The 21655-nt window shown below is 51.3% G+C and overlaps 1 protein-coding gene across 7 annotated transcripts in view; it reads left to right on the forward strand.

Annotated features, from left to right (window-relative positions):
- Nucleotides 1-21655, forward strand: part of TAMM41 (TAM41 mitochondrial translocator assembly and maintenance homolog) — a 53781-nt gene that overhangs the window by 14802 nt on the left and 17324 nt on the right. For 4 of the 7 annotated variants that reach the window (XM_002713047.5, XM_070051094.1, XM_070051099.1 and 1 more), the window contains 2 exons: nt 1416-1566; nt 16863-17008. In XM_002713047.5, coding sequence (XP_002713093.2) covers nt 1416-1566; nt 16863-17008 — 297 coding nt within the window. Of the gene's footprint in view, nt 1-1415; nt 1567-13216; nt 13407-16862; nt 17009-21655 lie in introns of those variants that run through there. The other 3 variants (XM_070051096.1, XM_070051095.1, XM_070051097.1) reach the window with 2 other exon arrangements.

Raw genomic sequence — 21655 nt, forward strand, 5'->3', positions numbered from 1 at the left:
ATAGGCACTTTACATTTATTACTGCATTCTATCTTTGTGACAGTTCTTTGATCCGAATTTATTATCCCATAGATAAGGACTCGAGTTCTGAGAAGTTACATAATTTGCCAAGACTCACACAGGCCATGGGTGAGCCCAGGCCTATCTCCAAGATACGTGCCTTTTCTGTTGTAGCTATTTTCCTTTGCTTTTTGCTTAGTCGAGTTTAAAACCTGTGTATCCAGGAATCATGAATTAGAACGTGAACTTCCTAGGTTATATATGAGCAAGAAGACAGGTGAGTACAGGAGTAAAACGCCTTAAGGTCCCCTAGAATATTACATGAAGGACAGTGAGATGATAAAATTTTAAAATAAGGGCTGACGCTGTGGTGTCGTGGGGTAAGCCTCTGCCTGCAGCATTGGCATCCCATACGGGCACCGGTTCGTGTCCCGACTGCTCCTCTTTCGATCCATCTCTGCTATGGCCTGGGAAAGCAGTGGAGGATGCCCAAGTGCTTGTCCCCTGGACCCATGTGGAAGACCCAGAGGAAGCTCCTGGCACCAGCTTCTGATCATCCCAGCTCTGGCCATTGTGGCTATCTGGGGAGTGAACCAGTGGATGGAAGACCTCTGTCTTTCCCTCTGTCTGTAATTCTACCTCTCATATAAATAAATAAAATATTTTTTTAAAAAAAGTAAGCCTCTTTTGTTTTTTCTTCCCTGATGTGTAACACGGTTTTTCAAACTGTGAAATATGACTGATTAGCGATCACAAAATCATTCTAACGAGTCACGACCGACTTTCTTAAAAAATAACACCAGGGGGCCGGCACTGTGGTGTAGTGGGCTAAGCCTCCTCCTGCAGAGCGTGCATCCCACATGAGCGCCAGTTCTAGTCCCAGCTGCTTCTCTTTCGATCCAGCTCTCTGCTGTGGCCTGGGGTTGAAGATGGCCCAAGTGCTTGGCCCCCACACCCGTGTCAGGGACCCAGAGGAAGCTCCTAGCTCATGGCTTCAGATCGGCCCATTTGGCCATTTGAGGAGTGAACCAGCAGATGGAAAACCTTTCTCTCTGTCTCTCCTTCTCTTTGTCTGTAACTCTGCCTTTCAAATAAAGAAATAAAATCTTTTAAAAAATTTTAAAAATATTAAATTTCCAAAAGGATATTTGTTCTTTCTCAATTAAAGAGGAACATTTGTTTTGCTTTCTTTGGCATTCTGAACGTTTCTGGCATCACAGTTTCTCTGGATTTGGCAAAGAACAGGAGATCCTGGGACTGCTTATTGGAACAATAATAATTTTGTGTCCTCTGGACTAATGCTGCAAGATCTCCAGTGGTAAGAGTTTGGGACGGTTCCAGTGCACACATGAAGCCATGGCTTGAGCAGTGACCCAATTCTGGAATCTTTGTAACGGAGCCTCTCGCTCTTTCAGGTGAAAATCGTGGCGATGAGCGAGAACGTCATCCTCAGATCAGCCCTCGATAAAAACCTGCGGAGTGCGGCGACGGCGGCCTTCCTCATGCTGCCCGAAAGCTTTTCCGAAGAAGACCTCTTCGTCGAGATCGCCGGGCTCTCCTACTCAGGTCAGTGCCGCCGACGGCCACCCCCTGCAGGAAGGAGACCGCCGCCCCCCACTGCCCGCTCTGCCTCGGAGTGGCAGCGAGGTCGGCTCCCAGGCCGGATCTGCCTTCGTGACCCGCCTCCTGCCTCCAGGCTCTCCCCTCCACATCATGCACTGTCTCCAGTCATTTCGCTGTTGTTATTCCTCCTTTTTTATTTCAAAATAATTTCAAACCCAGAGAAGGGTTTCAGGAATCATATAGAAAATTCGCCAGACTGACCTTTCACCTCGGTTGTTTTCTCACTCCTTTACGTTGAGAGTCTTCACACCACCACCTGCATCTCAGTGACCCGGAGGGTTGGTTAAAACTTAGCCTGCTAGGCCCTGCGTCCAGACAGCCGGCTGAGTAGGTTAGGGAGAGGCCCAAAGCTCTGGATTTTTATGAGTTCCAGGGTGATGCGGGTACGCCTCCAGGATCCTAATTTGAGAACTGCTGCTCTCTGTCCCTGCGAGCACACTGAATCTGCTCGTTTGTTTCTGAGAAGTGTGAGAGTGGGTCACCTGTGTCATGCGCCCTGTAAGCAAGCCACCTGCTTCAGCTGTGTCTCCCGAGAGGAACATTGTGTAACAGAATCGCAGTGCGGTCACCAAGTTCAGGGAGATGGACCTGATCCGGTGTGGGTACGGCACTGACAATCCGTAGGCCAAATGTCAGGCATCCCAATGATGTCCGTTACGGCATTGTTTCCCCTCAGGTACCTGACACAGTCAGGGATCGTATATTAGCTTTAGTTGCTATGTCTGTTGTCTATTTTCTGATTTTATTTTTTATTCGTTTGAGAGGCATAAAGACAGATAGAGAGCTTCTGTTTGCTGGTTCACTTTCCACATGCCTTCAACAGCTGGGGCCAGAGCCAGGAATCAGCTACTCAGTCTCTTATTTTTTTAAATTTTTTTTAAAAGGCAGAGTTGGGGCCGGCGCCGTGGCTCGCTCGGCTAATCCTCCGCCTGTGGCGCCGGCACCCTGGGTTCTAGTCCTGGTCGGGGCGCCGGATTCTGTCCCGGTTGTCCCTCTTCCAGTCCAGCTCTCTGCTGTGGCCTGGGAGGGCAGTGGAGAATGGCCCGAGTGCTTGGGCCCTGCACCCCATGGGAGACCAGGAGAAGCACCTGGCTCCTGGCTTCAGATCAGTGCGGTGCGCCGGCCACAGCGGCCATTGTGGGGTGAACCAACGGAAAAGGAAGACCTTCCTCTCTCTCTCTCTCACTGTCCACTCTGCCTGTCAAAACAACAGCAACAACAAAAGGCAGAGTTGGGATGGAGGTCTTTCATCAGCTTTCTCGCTCCCCAAATGGCTGCAACAGCTGGAGCTGGGCCAATCCGAAGCCAAGAGCTTTCTCAGCCTCTCCCATGTGGGAGTGCAGGGGCCCCAAGATTTGGGCCATCTTCCACTGCTTTCCCAGGCTATCAGCAGGGAGCTGGATCAGAAGCAGAGCAGCACAGGGCTCAAACCAGATACCTGCGCTACAGGCAGCAGCCGTGCCCTGTATGCCACAATGCTGGCCCTCAGGAACCCAGTCACAAGCCGTCACTGCTGCCTCCAGGGTCTGCATTAGCAAGCAGGACACTGGCTTGGGGAGCCAGAGCCAGGAATTGAACCCAGGCACTCTAGTGTGGGACATGGGCACCTTAACCACTCCGCCATATTTCCATGCTGTCTTTTAATCCAGGGCACCTCCTCAGCCTTCCCTTGTCTCGTGACGTTCACATGTTTGAAGTCTACAGATCAGTAATGCTTGTCCCTGAAAAGCCATATTTTTTTTCCCATATATGTAAACTGCATGAAGATCTTCCAGATGTCCTGTTTCTTATTTTTTTTTTTAAGATTTATTTATTTGAAAGAGAGAGAGAGAGAGAGAGAGATTGATTGATTGATCTTCCATGTGATGGTTCACTTCCCAAATGGCCACAATGGTCAGGGTTGGGCCAGGCAGAAGCCAGGAGCTTCTTCCAGGTCTCCCATGTGGATGGCAGGAGCCAGACACCTGGGTCATCTTCCACTGTTTCCCAGGCCATTAGCAGTGAGCTGGATTAGAAGTGGAGCAGGCAGGACACAAGGCAGTGACCATGTGAGATGCCAGCATCACAGACAGTGGCTTTACCCACCACACCAAAACACCGGCCCCTACACCCTGTTTCGTATCAGGCATGTGTTTATGTTGGCATGTATTGTTGATTCCCGCTCTAACCAGTCTTCACCACGATGGCTCCACAGTGATTTTCCAGCTCTACTTCTGTATTGAGAAACAGCTTTTCCTTCATCCCCATTCATTACCTCGTTTGTTTATTTGTCTGAATGTTCACGACCTCTCCCTTTCAACCAGAGATGTTCGGGGCTCCTTAAAGGGAGAGGCAGTGGCTGAGAGCATGAAGCCTGTGTCCCCCAACCCACGCTCTGACCAGAGAAGTCACATTTATCTCTTTACCATAGTGAAGTTCCCTGTAAGATTTCCCTTACCAAAAAAAAAAGCCAGTCCGCTTGTTTTTACAAAGTTTGAAAACCTTTGTCTTAAGTACGTAACCTCTTTCCCAATTTCTAAGCATGAGTCAAAGAACCCTGTGCTGAAAACATTACAAAAGCCGTTAACAGATTCTCTGAATCCCAGGACAGACAAGGTTTCATGGAAACTCAGTGCCATAAGGGACCGAAGCAAGCTCCCTCCCAGTCTCCTTCCCAAAACGCGTGCAGCGCTGGAGAGGAAGCAAATGCAGTAGCCTTTCCGGCTTCCCTGGCTCTCCAAAGAGGGCGCGGGGCAAGGGGGCATTGCCACGTACTGGAACGGGTGGGCCCGTGCGCACTGGGGAGGGTGACTGCCTCCCCACTCCCCTGGACAGAGATGAATCTGAGGAAGCCTTGGGGGGGGTCTGGTGTCGGGTGGACCCTGAGCGTTTTCTGTAAGGTGCGAGCTCTGAAGCCGTGTCCAGTGGGGTGACACCACGGCTCTCCCCTCTCGGCGCATTGGCGTGGAGCGTGCTGCCCGTCTTTAGCTGGTTTTGCAAGAAGTAAAGAATGGAGGATGGGAGGGCCTGGGCCCCACAGGTCAATCCCCACCTCACACTGTCTGTCTGTCTCCTCTTCCTTCTCTCATCCGAGTCTTGCCCCAGGCCATGTGTCGAAAGGCAGGTTTTCTTCCTGCTTTCCTAGGCTTCTGAGAAACCCGTATCTTTGACTCGATCAGATTCCGTCCTTCCAGTAAGCCGCTCACGTGTCCCCAGCCCTCAGTTCTCCACAGTTGCAGTCACCTGCCAGTCTTCGCAGTTGACGTTTCCTGTCCCTGTCCGCTGACGAGAGCCTCTGTGGTCCCTGACAAGGGAAGCTGGGCATTTCTCCCTGAGAGGAACAGGGGTGGGAACGTGCTGGGGAAGGAAGTTGCTGCGGAGGGCAGGACTCAGGGTGTTCCCACAGTGCTAATAACCCCTTGCACCTAATATAGTTTTACGGGGTCGCTTTGACTGCCCTGGGGCCCGTGTGCATGGCCGCGTCATGGTCAATGAAGGGTGAGAAAGGAGTAGGTGGAGGGTGAGAGCCTGCAGAGCTGGGGAGGAGAAAGCTCTCTGATCCCTCAGTCGCTCTTAGAAGTCAGCATTTACATAAACTGGAAAGAAGCACCAGATGAATTTTTTAAGAGTCACCTTGAACTTTCTTGTTTAAGTACCAGCTATTAAAATGCCTAATTTTAGGTACCGATCCTGATTAAACATTGATCAGATGAGTCAGCAGCCCATACCCTCAGAACTGAAGAGAGAATCTGTTCTAAAGAACTCCCGTTAATAACCGTAAGTGGTCACGGTGAGTCAGTGGCAGACGTCAAGAAGCGACACGTGGGAAAAGGCCAGGGGGCGTGTCTGGTAAAGGAGCACTGGACGGGGCGAGGCCCGTGGCTTCCTGGGTGTCCACAGCTACTCCCAGTACTTTTTTTTTTTTTTAATGTATTTATTTTACTTGAAAATCAGAGTTATGAGAGGCAGAGAGAGGGAAAGAGAGAGAGAAGGCTTCCACCCACTGGTTCACTCCCCAATTGGCTGCAACAGCCAGAGCCGGGCTGATCCGAAGCCAGGAGCCAGGAGCTTCTTCCGGGTCTCCCACGCAGCTGCTTTCCCAGGCCATAGCAGAGAGCTGGATTGGAAGTGGAGCAGCCGGGGCTAGAACCGGCACCTGTATGGAATGCGGGCCCTGCAAGCAGTGGCTTTACCCACCACGCCACGGTGCTGGCCCGCTCTCAGTACTTTTTATGTGATAGCCAGTTTAAGCCCCACGATACCTTTTTGGTTTGGGTGCTGTATTCTCCACTTCACAGATAAGAAAACTGATCGTGTTCAGAAAATGATTGCTGGTTTTTTGTTTTTAATGTTGTTGTTGTTGGTTTCATGGGATTTCCTCAGGTCAGCCCCTGAGGGATTTTCCTTGATCCTTCAGTGGTTGATGGGCACCTAGGTTGGCTCCATTTGGTCACTGTTTTTGGATGACTCCACTGTGAATCACATTGTACAGATTATTTTGTTAGGGGGAGAGGGCAAAGGGGCACCAGCTCTCTTGGGTATGTTCTCCAAATTGGGTTTTCAGCTGTAAGAATTACAAAACAAGGGGCTGTGACACCAGCATTCCGTGGCAGAGCGCCGGTTCCAGTCCCAGCTGCGCTGCTTCCCCTCCAGCTCCCTGCTGGGGGACCTAGGACAGCAGGGGAGGACGGCCCTGCCACCTGCATGGGAGACCCAAATGGAGTTCCTGCCTCTCGGCTTTGGCCTGGCCCAGTCCTGGTGCTCCACTTCTACTCCAGCTCCCTGCTAATGCACCTGAGAAAGCAGCAGAGGATGGCTCAAAAGCTTGGGCTCCTGCGCCCATGTGGGAGACCCTGTTGAGGCTCCTGGCTTTGGTCTGGCCCAGCCCCAGCCATTGCAGCCATTTAGGAAGTGAGCTAATGGATGGAAGATTTCTTTCTCTGTCTTTCCTTCCCTGTAACTCTGCCTTTTAAATAAATAAAAATAAATCTTTTTTCAAAACAATACTTAATAAAACGTGGACAAATCATGCCTGTCAAAATTAGCAAAGTCCCAGGCCAGCACTGTGGCATAGCAGGTAGAGCCGCCTGCAGTGCCGGCATCCCATATGGATGCCAGTTGGAGTCCCGGCTACTACACTTCGCATCCAGCTCTCTGCTATGGCCTGGGAAAGCAGTGGAAGATGGCCCAAGTCCTTGGGCCCCTCCCTGCACCCGTGTGAGAGATCTGGAAGAAGTTCCTGGCTCCTGGCTTTGGATCGGGGCTGCTCCGGCTGTTGCAGTCTTCTGGGGGAGTGAACTGGCCGATGGAGGACCTCTCTCTCTCTCTCTCTCTCTCTCTCTCTCTCTCTCTCTCTCTTTCTGCCTCTGCCTCTCTGTAACTCTGCCTTTCAAATGAATAAATAAATATTAAAAAAAAAAAAATGAGCAGAGTCCCTGGCTCAGGTGGACTTAAACTTGACACCTCCAGTTCGCCTAGCCCTTTAAGGTCCTTATAGAGTGAGACACACCTTGGAGCAGTGTGGCATGAGAGAGAAAGGGCTGCATTCAGGGCCAAGCTGTCGGAGCACTGGCTCAGCTACTTCTAGGAATAAGACAAAGCAGGGAGGAAGTCGGCAGTCCAGTGATTCTTGGAGGAAAAAAAAAAAAAAAACACGCACGGGGTGCCAGCACTTTTAAAGTGTGAGTAAACATCCCCACGTCTGGATTCAAGTAGAACCAGCGCAGAAGCGTGTTCCGCAGAGCGAGCGGTGTGCAGAGCTGTGCAGTGGCTGGGCCCCCGCGGGCCGAATCGGGGCTGAGCTGCGGGGTAGGGCTGCCAGTGTCCGTGATCGGGAAGCCGCGTGCTCTACTTGGCCAGTCCACCCCTAGCTGGAGCCCGGGCCGGGACTCCGTGTACTCAGCAGTCACTTGCCCGTCTCTGAGAACGTCACACTCCCGAGGGGACGTTGATGGTTAACAGTACCTGCCGTTCTTGGCTTGCCTGCTACGTGTTAACTCACTGAATGGCAAAGCTTTCGGATAAGCTCATCAGCGTGATGGTGCCCATTTGCTTTTTAGGGTCCTGAAGTCCAGAGAAGCCACAGTGGCCTGGGTGTTGTGTAGTCCGTGATGCTGCAGTCCTGGAGCCCTTGATCTCAGCCTTCCCCTGTCCTCTGAGGGCCTGTGGTGCTGGCATCACCCCCTGTCGTCTTCACACTCGGGTGCTCCCCATTGCCGTCTGCAGTCCAGCATAGCGTGGCTTTGGTTTGTTCATGGCTCTGTCTCTGGTTTTTATTCGACCACTTGAATCAGGTAGGGGGAGTTTTTGTCTTGTTCTGCTCCCACACTCACCCGGTGCCCACGCATGCAGGGGGAGTGGATACCTGGCTGCAAAGTCCATTCCTTCGGGAACCACTGTGGTGCCCCCGATTCCACCCTGTGCCCCTCCACAATCGTTCACTGTGTGCTCTCTGCAGTGTAGGAGAGGAAAAATAAGGCGGAGCTTCCAATATTGCATGAAAAATGTGTATTACAAAAGAACTGTGTGTGGGTCTTACCGAAACAAACTTACCTTTTAGCTCCATTGCCCACACGCTTTCCGCAGTTCCGGCGGGGTTTGTGCCACCAGTTGTTTAGCCCCATGCTCGTCCAGGTGTGAGTTAGTGCACTTGAGTGTCTTCCGCAGCTGTGGAGACACTTCTGAGAGTGCATTTTGAAGGGCACATTGTGTTGTCTCCTAGATATGCCGCCCTAGTCATTTTTATCAAAATAATTGTTATTTTGTCCACTTGCAAAAGAATTAAGTTGGACCCCAACTCCTAGCATATGCAGAACTAACTCAGAATGGATCACAATGTAAGACTTAAATGTAAGAGCTACAGCTGTAAGACTCTTTAAAGACTGCCTTTGGGTTAGAGAATAGTTTCATAGGGGCCAGCACCTGCAATGCCAGCATCCCATATGAGTGCCAGTTTAAGTCCTGGCTGCTCCACTTCTAATCTTGCTCCTTGTGAATGGCCTGGGAAAAGTAGCAGAGGATGGCCCGAGTGCTTGGGCCCTTTTCATCCACGTGGGAGACCCAAATAAAGCTCTTGGCTTTGGTTTATCCACTCCTGACTGTTGCTGCCATCTGGGGAGTGAGCCAGTGAATGGGAGAGCTCTCTCTGTCTCTCCCTATCTGTAACTTTGCCTTTCAAATAAATAAATGTAAAAAAACAAAAATAGTTTCACAGATACACACCAAAAGCAAAAGCAACAGAAAAAGAATAGATAAATGGGACTGTATAAAAATTTAAAACTTGGGGCCAGCGCCGTGGTGCAGTAGGTTAATCTTCTGGCTGCGGCACCGGCATCCCATATGGGCACCGGTTCTAGTCCCGGCTGCTTCTCTTCCAATCCAGCTCTCTGCTGTGGCCTGGGGAAGCAGTGAAGGATGGCCCAAGTCTTTGGGCCCCTGCACCCACATGGGAGACCAGGAAGAAGCACCTGGCTCCTGGCTTTGGATCAGCACAGCTCCTGTGGTCATTGGAGTAGTGAACCAATGGACAGAAGACCTTTCTGTTTGTCTCTCCATCTTACTGTCTGTAACTCTACCTCGCAAATGAATAAAAATAAAATTTTAAAAAAAAATTTAAAACCTTTGTGCTACGAAGTATAACAGGTTAATTCTCTGCCTGTAACGCTGGCATCCCATATGGGCGCTGGTTCTAGTCCCAGCTGGTCCTTTCCCAATCCAGCTCCCTGCTAATCACCTGGGAAAGCAGTAGAGGATAGCCTAAATACTTGGGCCCCTGCACCTTCGTGGGAGACCTGGAAGATGCTACTGGCTCCTCGCTTTGGATCAGCCTAGCTCCAGCTGTTGCAGCCATTTGGGGAGTGAACCAACAGATGGAAGACTTTTCTCTCTGTCTTTCCCTCTCACTGTCTGTAATTCTACCTCTCAAATAAATAATAAATAAAATCTTTTTTTAAAAAAAAAAGTATACCATCAGCCGGCACCGTGGCTCACTTGGTTAATCCTCCGCCTGCAGCACAGGCATCCCATATGGGCGCCAGGTTCTAGTCCCGGTTGCTCCTCTTCCAGTCCAGCTCTCTGCTGTGGCCTGGGAAGGCAATGGAGGATGGCCCAAGTACTTGGGCGCCTGCGCCCACGTGGGAGACCAGAAAGAAGCACCTGGCTCCTGGCTTCGGATTGGCATGGCTCCGGCCATAGTGGCCATTTGGGTGGTGAACTAACGGAAGGAACACCTTTCTCTCTGTCTCTCTTTCTCATTGTCTAACTCTATCTGTCAAATTAAAAAAAAAAAAAAAAAGAAGAAGAAGAAGAAGTATACCATCAAGAAAGTGAAAGAGTGGGTGTTCACTGGGTTAAGCAGCAGCTTGGCATGGCCACATCCCAGATTGGAATACCGGTTTGAGTCTCAGGTCTCAGCTGCTTCACTCCTGACCCAGCTTTCTGTTAATGCTCTCTGGCTTCTGGCTTCCGCCTGACCCAGTCGTGGCTGTTGTCAGCATTCGGGGAGCGAACTAGCAGATGGAAGGTCTCTCCTTCCCTGTCACTCTGCCTTTCAGATAAATAAATCTTTTTTATTTATTTATTTATTTATTTATTTATTTTATTTCTTTGACAGGCAGAGTGGACAGTGAGAGAGAGAGAGACAGAGAGAAAGGTCTTCCTTTGCCGTTGGTTCACCCTCCAATGGCCGCCGCGGCCGGTGCACTGCGGCCGGCGCACCGCGCTGATCCGATGGCAGGAGCCAGGAGCCAGGTGCTTTTCCTGGTCTCCCATGGGGTGCAGGGCCCAAGCACTTGGGCCATCCTCCACTGCACTCCCTGGCCACAGCAGAGAGCTGGCCTGGAAGAGGGGCAACCGGGACAGAATCCGGCGCCCCAACCGGGACTAGAACCCGGTGTGCCAGCGCTGCTAGGCGGAGGATTAGCCTAGTGAGCCGCGGCACCAGCCGAATAAATCTTTTTTAAATTGGCACAGTGGATTAAAGTAAAAAGGCACTAACAAAATAAGATGAAATGTTCATGTTATATAACTGATAAGGGCCTAGTATCCACAATTTATAAAGAATTCTTAGGCTGGCGCCGCGGCTCAATAGGCTAATCCTCTGCCTGCGGCACCAGCACACCAGGTTCTAGTCCCAGTCGGGGCGCTGGATTCTGTCCTGGTTGCTCCTCTTCCAGTCCAGCTCTCTGCTGTGGCCCAGGAAGGCAGTGGAGGATGGCCCAGGTGCTTGGGCTCTGCACCGGCCTGGGAGACCAGGAGAAGCACCTGGCTCCTGGCTTCGGATCAGCACGGTGCACTGGCCACAGTGGCCATTTTGGGGGGTGAACCAATGGAAAAAGGAAGACCTTTCTCTCTGTCTCTCTCTCCACTCTGCCTGTCAAAAAAAAAAAAAAAAAAAAGAAGAAGTATTAGAATACAGCGAAAATGCAGATAACCCAAGTTGAAAACATATGAAGGATTTGAAGAGGCATTTCTTCAAAGAAGGAATATGGGTGGACAATAAACCATGAAAAACGTCCAACATGGGCCGGCACTGTGGCATAGCAGGTTAAGCCAGTACCTGCAGCGCCAGCATCCTGTATGGGTGCCAGTTCAGTCCTGGCTGCTCCACTTCCTGTCCAGCTCCCACTGATGCATCTGAAAGATAGCAGAAGATGGCTCGAGTGCTTGGGCCCCTGCACCCACATGGGAGACCCGGATGAAGCTCCTGGCTTCTGGCTTCAGCCTGGCTTAGCCCTGGCTCTTGTGGCCATTTGGGCAGTAAGCCAGCAGATAGAAGATCGATCTTTCTCTCTTTCTCTCTCTCTGTCTCTCTCTCTAACACAGCCTTTCAAATAAATTAATTAATTGTAAAAAAAAAAAAAAAAAAAGATGCTCAATATCTTTTGGAGCCAATCAGAACCATAGACCCCTCGTTCTGCCCTCTTCAGTGGGTGTAATAAACATTCAGGAGAATGTGGAAAAACTGGACTCTTCATTCACTGGTGGTGAGAACATAAAATGGTCCAGGTATTTGGAAAACCAGCTGGTCAGTGTCTCCAAATATGAAACTGAGTTACCATGTGGCCAGCACTTCTGTTCTTAGTTACAGATCCCAGAGAACTGAAAACACGTCCACCCAAAAACTCACACGTGTCTGTTCACAGCAGCGTTATTTATAGTGAATCGTCAGGAGGTGGCCACAGCGCACAGGTGCATCGCCTGAGGAACAGGTAAATAAACCTGGGCCATCTACACCATGGAGTGTGCCTCGGCCATCAACAGGAAGTGCTGTGTGCTGTGTGCACCACGGTGAGCCTCGGAGATGTTTTGCTAAGGCCATGGAGGACCCGGTACTGTACGATACTATGCATGTAAAGTGTCCAGACGAGGAACACCTGTGAAGGTAGCGAGAGGCATAGGGAGTGCTCACGGGTACTGCCTCCGCCAAGGGCGCACAGTGCAGATCGGAATCATCGCTGCACAGTTCTGTAAATGAAGTAAGACAAAAACAAAAATCATGGAATCGTACACTTTAAATGCGTGAATCAGACCTCAAGAAAAGCTATTGTGAAAGTTATAAAGTGCTTACCATATCAGCATCTTATTTGGGCTGCTGTCCTTAACCGTGACCCCACAGGAGCCTGTACAGAACCGCTTTATCCGTGTCACTCGCTGCCTGGGGCGGGCCTTGTCTCTGTGTCTCTGCTGTCTAGCGCAGCTCTCAGTACTCAGTCACTACCCAGCTCTCAGTACTCAGTCACTACCCAGTCACTGAGCTGAAAAGAAAGCAGTGCTGAGGGAGTTTATTCTCATCCAAGGCTTAGGGATTCCTGCCCCGTCTCCTCTGTGTACCTATCACAGCATCAGTCGTAACCGCTGTGCTGCTAGCAAAGCTTAGCACTTCAGTCTGAAGGCACCATTTTCCAGAGAATGGAGATGGACTTGGGAAGATGAGGTAGCTTCACTCAGATCACCCTGGGACGTTACCAGGCCTGAGAGCCAGGCCCCTGTGCTGGGGGAGCCCCTGCGTCCCCACGTTCACGGTCGGGTCCCTGACTGCTGGAGGCATGCCTGGACCCAGCCTCCGAGTTGGTCTCGTTTCAGAGTCAAAGAGAAATTCTCCTTCTGTGTGCCCGTCCGTCGTATTTCACTGGCAGTTCTCAGAGTAGAGCAGTCAAGGGTTAAAACCATCAGTAGAGGCATAAATCAAAGTCAGCAGTCAGTCTTTCCCAATCCCTGTGTTTTATGGCAAACACGTCTCTGAAGGCAAGAAAAACCGACTCTAGGGAACAGATGGCGGTTCGTGCTGTGCGCACGGTTTTATTCCTCCGGTCCTGAAGAAACAGGCAGTCAGCCCGGACGCTCACCCTCCCCGTGGCCAGGCGCCTTCCTCCACGTGGCAGCTGGAGAAATCCAGTTCAGCAGCCGATTGTTGCCGTGCCTCCGTGAGCTCATCGGTGCCCAGGGAGCTGGGATACAGAGCGGGATTCGGCCACCCCATCCCTCGTTCTCAGCGAGGCCCGAGTGTCCTCCAGGGCTGGGGTCACAGTATGCAATTGTTCTTTTAGGGGGGCTCCGGATGTGTTTGCTTTCTCTGCTCTCAGAAAGTTGCTAAGACAGAACGTCTTTTTTGCAGAATGCTCCGAGAGAGAAGGACTAGCACAAATGTGCAGAACTCAGGTGATGCGAAGTGGTCTTTCGCTTCAGGATCGGCCCCATCAAAAGGTGTTTCATCCCTTCAGAGATGGATAGGATCCGTTCATAGGCCCTGAGTGAAGGCGTAAGGGCTGACACGACCGGGAGTTAACCCAGCCAACTTATAATTTACCATTTTGGAAATTTGAAAATGTCTGTTTAAAGATTTATTTTATTTATTTGAAAGGTAAAGTTACAGAGTGGGGGCAGGGAGAGACAGACATAGATCTTCCATCCACTGATTCACTCCCCAAGTGGCCTTAGCAGCTGGGGCTGGGCCAGGCCAGGCCACAGCCAGGAGCTTCATCTGGGTCTCCCAGGTGGGTGCAGGGGAACAAGCACCTGGGCCATCCTCTGCTGCCTTCCCAGGCGCATTAGCAGGGAGCCGGATTGGGAGTGGAACAGCCGGGACTGGAACCTGCACCCATATGGGATACCGGCATTGCAAGTGGTGGCTTAACCCACTGCACCGCATCACCAGCTCCGCCATTTGTAGTTTTTAGGAAGTATTTTCTTTTTCTTTTTCTTTTTTTTTTTTTTTTGAAATGCAAAGAGATAGAGACAGAACTTCATCTACTGGTTTACTCCTAAAAAGCCCACAGCAGCCAGACTGGGCTAGGCTGAAGCCAGGAGCACATAACTCAACCTCAGTTTCCCAAGTACTTGAGCCATCACCGCTGCCTCCCGGTGTGGGTATTAACAGGAAGCTGAGGGCTAGTGTTGTGGCACAGGGGGTGAAGCCACCACCTGGAGCACCAGCATCCCGTGTGAGCTCCAGTTTGAGTCCTGGCTGCTTCTCTTCCCATCCAGTTCCCTGCTAATGCACCTGAGAAAACCACAGAGGATGGCCCAAGTGCTGGGGCCCCTGCATCCACATAGGAGACCCAGATGAAGCTCCTGGCTCTTGGCTTTGGCCTGGCCTATCCCTGGCTGTTGCAGCCATTTGGGGAGTGAATTAGTGGATAGAAGATCGATCTCTGTCTCTTTCTGTCTTTCCTTCTCTTTCTGTCACTTTGCCTTTCAAATAAAAAACCTTAAAATAGCAATAAAGGAATAAACAAACAGGAAGCAGCCTGCAGTATGAGATGCAGGCCTCCCAAGTGGTGTCTGAACCACTGAGCCAAACACCCACCCCACTATGATTTTATTTTAAAATATGTCAGGGTTCTGCAAGAGGAGGAAACTTCCAAAGTAAAGTAAAATAGCCCTCCAAAGTGTCGTCACTCTGACGGGGAAGCCCTGCCCTTCAGTCTCCTCCGCTGGGAAACTGGAGCTAACAGCAGTCCTGCTGTGCAGGGCTCTGCCAGGGCTGAGTAAGCTTGCTCACGTGAAGCACGCCCACCGAAAATCTATAGTAAATGCGTATTTTATTAAACCAAAAATAGAGTCCTTTTTTTTTTCCCAGGTTGTGTTTCACTGCTTTTGTATCCTTGTTTCTTACTGCTCAGCACTGCCTGATTGTCTTCCATCCTGCTGTGTGTACCGTGAGGTCTAATGGCAGCATGTGTCCCCTGATAGGTGTGGGTGTCCCGTCATAGCTTATCCATTCCCCTATTGTTGGGCATCTGGGTTGCCTCCATGATGTCAGTATTCTAAGTGGTGCTTCAGTGAACAGCTTTTCATATGTAATGTATTCCCTTTCTGGGAAACTGTAGGCAGGTAACTGAATCTGTGCGTCTTTGTTGCCTTCTGTGCTACACGGGGATAGAACACTGTGTACCTGAGAGGGTAGCCATGAGGATTAAATGAGGCGGGACAACAGAGCGCTGGGAACAGTGCCTGGCAGCTACTAAGTCAGCACTACCTCTCAGTCTCACGTTTCCTGTGAATGTCTGCTCCTGGTTTCTTTGTTCAGGGGTCTCTTGGCTCACTGCTTTCCGGCAGGGTTTTAGCAATACTGGCGGTATTACGTGAAAGGACCGATTTTCGACACCCTCGTTAGCAGTGATGTAGGTTTCAGCCTTGTAATTCTCCTTGCCTTTAAAATAATGGTGACCAAGCACATTCGCCCACAGGCGAGCACCTGCTGTGACTGGGGCTCACCTGTGCCACCCGCGCCCAGGCCAGGTTCCAGAGGCGGTCTGAAGCCTGTCTCCCTGAAACTCACAGTCCCCAGCTGTGTTCCACCAAATCACAGTGTGAGTTAGAAGTTGGAATCTTAAAGACCCAGCACATTTTACCCCTGACTGAAGTGTATCCTCTTAGGCATCTTCGTATCTCTGTTGTTGTTGTACAAGTCAACAGTTGGGTCTAAGAAAATACATTGTGCAGGTCGTGACCTCCACGATCCCTTCCCCCCTCCAGAGGAAAGACAACAGCCAGGGCAATGCTAGGTCCTCGCTTTCCCCGTTTAAACCTGTTTCCTGGCGTAATTATCTATGGCGCTCTGTTCACCCTTGAAAGGGACCTGGTTCAGGTGACAGATGACGTCACCATGCAGGGCTCCCCTGCGCAGCCGGGGTGTCTGCCTGCCTGCACCTGCCACGCCCTGCCCCCCGGGTGGCTGTCGCCTGTCCAGCAGAGGTTTCAGGCGACAGGTTCTCAGGGCGGTTGTCCGGCCTCTTCTGCACTCCCCTTACTGCAGCAGCCATGCACTCGGGTGTCCCAGGGGATGCCGCCCCTCCCTCCACGTCTGACTGGTGACTGTCAGCCACATAGTTGCTTGTTGTTCCTTCAGAAGTTTTGATCTTGCCAGCTCAGTTCATCCATCGCACAGGCAACTGGAGCGTTCTTCATTTGTCACCGCTTGACAGTTTCTAAAGTTATATCTGCTTTCAACTTCGTCTCATGTGTCAACTGCAGCTCATGAGGGCTTTTAACGCTCACGGCTGCTGCCCTTAACCAGGTGTCATAGGTTCACTGTGTGCATCAGGCGCCTCAGAATCCTGCATGGAAACACAGCCAGCAGGTCAAGGTTGAGGAAGCAATGGCAAGGACACTCTAGGATGATGGCGTGCCACTCCGGTCTCCGGGATGGACCACAGCAGGCTCGTGTTCAGAAGACGGACGTTTCTAAGTGTAGAAGCTTCTAGCTGGGAAAACAAAAGTGAAGTAAGCTTCTCGCTGATGGCTGCCTTGTGGACTGAGGTCTCCGTGTCTCTACCGGCGTCCAGGACTTTGCTGCCTGGTCTCCTACCTAAGCGAGGTTCCGTATGCCTGAGCCGCGTGTTCGGGGATTTAAGGAGGAACAGCCAGTCTTCTCATGAGGGCTCCTGCCAGGTCGAATCTGTTCAGTGTCAATTTCAAGCTGTAGCTCGTGAAACAGAGTGGGAGTTGCTTTTTGTTTTTGCTTTTTAAGATTGGTTTATAGGAAAAGAGATCTTCCATCCGCTGGCTCACTCCCACAAATGACTGGGCAGCCAGGGCAGGGCCAGGTCGAAGCCAGGAGCCTGGAACTCCATCCAGGTCTCTGAGCAGTCACCGGCTGCACCTCAGGTTCCTTATCAGGAAGCAGGGTCACAAGCAGAGCAGCCAGGATTTGAAGCAGCACGCCAGTGTGGGATGCTGGTGTCGCAGCCGGTGGCTTAGCCCACTGCACCGGCCCCCAGAGGGTGAATTCTTAACAGAGTGTTGGCTTTTCTGTTTAGGTGACTTTCGGATGGTGATTGGAGAGGAAAAGTCAAAAGTGTTGAATATTGTGAAGCCCAACATAGCCCACTTCCGGGAGCTGTACAGCAGCATTCTGCAGGAGAGTCCCCAAGTGGTGTATAAAAGCCAGCAAGGCAGACTGGAGGTAACCTGTGCGGGGAGGTCACCGAGGCTGTTTCTAGGGCAAGAGCGTTGGCAGGGGAGAAGCGATGGGCAGAGCAGTGTGGCTAGTGTGCTAGCACTCGCGTGTGTGAAATTAAACACCGTCCGCGAAGGTCCGCTTTAGCGTGCGAGGGCTGCACTAAGGGAACTCGGAAACTAGCGGTGAGGGGCCGTCTTTGGAGAAGCTGGGGAGAGGCGGAGCTGGGAGAAGCACTCGTGCGTGGTGTGTGGTGTTTCTGCCATTTGCAATGCTTACCCTGTGCTCAGCTACCAGCGGAAACGAGCGAAACACACTCGGAGCCCTCCTGTCCCTCGGCCTCCCCCGAGGTGACTGTAGTGAGAGCGTGGTGTGTGTTCTTCAGAGCTTTCTGGGTGCGTTTTTGTGCAAACACGTTTGAAGAGGTTTGGTCCTCTTTGGTTGCGTAAGACACTTTTATTTATCTGCGAGACAGGCAGGCGGGAGAAGGAAGGTTCCACCTGCTGATTCACTCTGCAGAGCCTCAGAGCAGCCAGGGTCAGGGCTGCCACTCCAGGCCTGCATTGGCGGGAAGCTGGAACTGGGAGCCCGAGGTGGGCACTGAGCCCTGGTACTCTGACTTGAAATGCGAGCATCTTAACTGCTAGGCTGAATGCCAGTCTTTCTGTGTGGTTTTACAAGTAGTCTTACTGAGTGTTTGCGAATAGAAACCAGAAGACTCTTCTCTCAGAGAAAAGCAGTTCAGATTTAAGATATTTTAGGGACCGGCATTGTGGCATAGCAGATAAAGCCATCGCCTGCAACAACAGCACGCCTGCCGTCTGGCACTGGTGTAAGTCCCTGCTACTCCACCTCTGATCCAGCTCCCTGCTGTGGCCTGGGAACGCAGCAGAAGAGGGCTCAGGTGCTTGGGACACTGCCACCCGTGTGGGAGACCTGGGAGAAGCTCCTGGCTCCTGGCTGTGGCCTGGCCCTGCCCCGGCAGGTGTGGCTATCTGTAGAAAGAACCAGCTCATGCAAAATCTCTCTCCCTCTCTCTGTAACTCTCACTTTTAAATAAATAAATAAATAAATCTTAAGTACAATTTTGTTTTTCTCCCTAAAGAACACTAATTTTTACTTATTTTATAGTAGGGGCAACTAACATTGTATTGAATTGGTAAGTGGAATTTTGGACTGAAAAGGGAACTTTTTTTAAGTTTGTTTTTATTTATTTATTTATTTGAGAGGTAAATTTACATACAGAGAGAGGGAGACACAGAGACAGAGGTCTTCCATCCACTGGTTCACTTCCCAAATGGCTGCAATAGCTGGAGCTGGGCCAATCCAAAGCCAGGAGCCAGGAGTTTCTTGCAGATCGCCCATGTGGGTGCAGGGGCCCAAGTACTTGGGCCATCTTCTACTGCTTCCTCAGGCCCTAGCAGAGAGCTGGATTGGAAGAGGACCAGCTGGAACTAGAACCGGCGTCCACATGGGATGCCAGTACTGCAGGCAGCAGCTTAGCCCACTATCCCACAGCGCCGGCCCCCAAAAGGGAACTTTACAAAAAAGGAATTGTTGGAGTGAGTATTGTTGGGCAGCAGGTTAGGATGCCACTTGGGATGCCTGCAGTCCCAAACCGGTGTCCCCGGGATTGAGTCCCGCCTCTGCTCCTGATCCAGCTGTCTGCCAGTGCGCCTGGGAGGCAGCAGATGACAGCTCAAGTGCTGAGTGCCTGTCACCCATGTGGGAGACCTGGGAGAACTTCCAGTTCACACTTCCTGTGAACTTTCCCAGCCCTGACCACTGAGGGCATTTGGGGAGTGGACCAGCAGATGGAAGACTGATATCTGTACTCTCCCCCGCTTCAAATAAAATTAAAATAAATAAGTAATATAATGTATACATTATTTTTGCATCCTTCTATGAAGAGGTAGGGTTTTTTTAAAATTCTTGTATGACCCCCATCAGCTCTGGCTGGCTCCCTCCCTCTCCCTCTCACTTTCTCCCTCCTACCTTTCCCCTTCAAGCTGCACATACAGTTACCTCATCATTTTTGGTTAAGTTAGTGTTTCCTGTACTAGAACAGCTGTTTCCTTATTGCCGAGACAAATGAGATTTCATTTCCTGTCCCACTTTCTTCCCCTGGAGTCTCGGTTTTTTCACCTGCTTCGTTTTCTCATTCATCCTTGGACTCTGACAAATGTGAGGCAGCAGGGTCTTTCTGTTCCCTGTTCTCTTCCAGCCCCCTGAGGACCTTTCGGCTCTGCACCCTCAGAATTTCTCCCTGGCTGGTCTTCGGTTTTTTGGATCTCGCGTCTTCCTTTTCCATGGTTTCTACTTTAATTTTGGTGAAGTGAGTCCTTTAGTACCTTGCTTACTTAGATTGTGCAGGGGGTAAACTTTTGAGAACAGGTACTCCTGAAGATTCTACCTTGTCTTGATGGACAGTTTCGCTAGATACCAAATTCTAGGATGGAAATCAGTTTTATTTAGAATTTTTAAGTCATAGCATCATTTCTTCTGGTTTCCATTGTTGCGTAAAAGTGCCCAGTGACATTCAGATTCCCTGTTCTTTGGATGTGGCACTTTTATTTATTTATATATATTTTTTGAGAAGCAGAGAGACAGCTCCCATCTGCTGGTTCACTCCCCCGAAATGCCTGCAACAGCTGGGGCTGGACCAGGGCAAAGACAGGGACGAGAAACTCAGTCTGGGTCTCACCCAAGGTGGCAAGGACCCAGCTCCTTGAGCCATCACCACTGCCTCCCGGCATCTGCATCGGCAGGAAGCTGGAGTCAGGCCGGAGCCAGGAACTGAACGCAGGCACTCCGATGTCTGAACTGCTAGGCTACATGCCTGCTACCGAGAAACAGCTTTACTCCCTGGCTGCATGACAGAGAAGAGTCGCGGGCGTGGCTGCCAGCTTTCTAGAAACAGGACAAAGGAAAAGGACTGAGAGAGTCCTTTCACTCTGAAGGTAAACTTAGACAGACTCTGCCCTGTCGCCTCCAAAAGCCTGCGCGATCTAGTTTTAGTTGCTTGTTTTTCCCAGGGAAGCTTACTAGAGTGAGCGAGGGGCCTGAGCTGAGCTCCTCCTGCTGTACTCATCTTCAGACTACAGCTGATCTTCCTCTTCTCTCTCCTCCTCTGCCCATTCCAGACGCCCTTTGAGCTCGCGTGCAGTTCCTGTGTCCTGGAGGGTCTGAAACCCTGGTCCCCGTGCCTGTCTCAGACAGTGGCTGCCACCCTGGTCCTCCTCCCATCACAGCTGGGCAAGAGGTCCTGAGAGAGGCGTGTCAGCCACCCTGCCTGATGGTCAGGGTCTCTTGCTCCAGCTAGTGCGGTGCCACTCATTTCCTTGACTGCTGGACTTTGGGCTGGGATCCTAAAATGGCTGGGTAGCAGCCATGGTGCACAGTCAAAGGGAGAAGCCTTCTTCCCCAGGGCTCTGGGACCTAAGACCCCAAGACCTAGAGAAGCGCCGATGCGCAGGTGGGCCCCTGGGAATGGTGGTCAGCAAGGCCTTGTCTCCTTCCACCCTTTGATTCCTGGACCCATTCCGGGAACTGACTCCTATGAATCAGTCATTAATCTAGAATATTCTACGCTCACTGTCACAGGGTCACTTGGCCAGGCCGGTGTGTCGGCTGTTCCTTGACCACTCTGTCAGGGTTTTGCAGCAGTGGCACACTGACGTGTTAGGCCAGAGGGTTGCTTGCTGCAGGGGCAGTATCACCCACTGCTCTTGCAGGCTGGCAGCTTTGGGGCAGCGTGGTAGGGACAGAGGAGCCTACTGTGGACCCTCTGAGGCCCACCTGTGCCTGAGCTGCACCTCTTCTGCTCCAGGGAGGGACCCGTACGTGATGCTTCGTGGCACACCATGTCGGTGAGCAAACATTCTGCTGAGTCCCGTGCTGTGTCTGTTGTGGGCTGGCCCGGCAAACCCAGACTCAGAATGTGAGTCATGTCCAGCCCAGATAAACGGATGCCCCGGCCACATGGAAGGCATCCAGCGTAGCTGACTTGGGACTGGTGCACTCAGCTGATCAGGCTCAGCTCTCAGGAGTGGTCTTGTGTGTGTTGGGATCTCAGCGTTGGCCACTGTTGCTGTCAAGCGAGACTTTCAGCAGGGACAGTAGCAGCTGTGTGGACTTCCAGGAGGCGCAGCCTGTGTTCCTGCCACCATGGCTACTGCTTCTCTGAGCCCACTGTGCCAGCGCCAGGATAAAAGGCTCCGAGTCAGCGGGGCTGAGTCATTCTTTGGGTTGGTACGGCCTCTTCCGCAGTGGATGCTTGCCGGTCGGCACTAACTTAGAGCCCAAAGATCACCACACTTAGTCCCCATTCCCACAGGTCTAGCTCTGACCTTCTTCCCCTAAATTCATGCCCTCCACCCCGTCTTCCAGTCTTTCAGGCCCTGGGCCAACCACTGCACCATCATCCACTCCCATGAGTCTCTGTGTGGTCCTAGATGGAGCCACCTAAGGGAAGGGAATGACCAGATGCCGCAGCCGAAACAAGCACATTGGAAGGTTTCCCTCAGTGAGACTGCGTGCACGTGCCGTCCAGCTCCTGCATACCCAGCCAGACCAACTGCGAAGCAAGTTCATTCTTTTTTTTTTTTTTTTTTTTGACAGGCAGAGTGGACAGTGAGAGAGAGAGACAGAAAG

Source organism: Oryctolagus cuniculus, chromosome 10 (genome assembly GCF_964237555.1).
Source record: "Oryctolagus cuniculus chromosome 10, mOryCun1.1, whole genome shotgun sequence".
NCBI lineage: Eukaryota > Metazoa > Chordata > Mammalia > Lagomorpha > Leporidae > Oryctolagus > Oryctolagus cuniculus.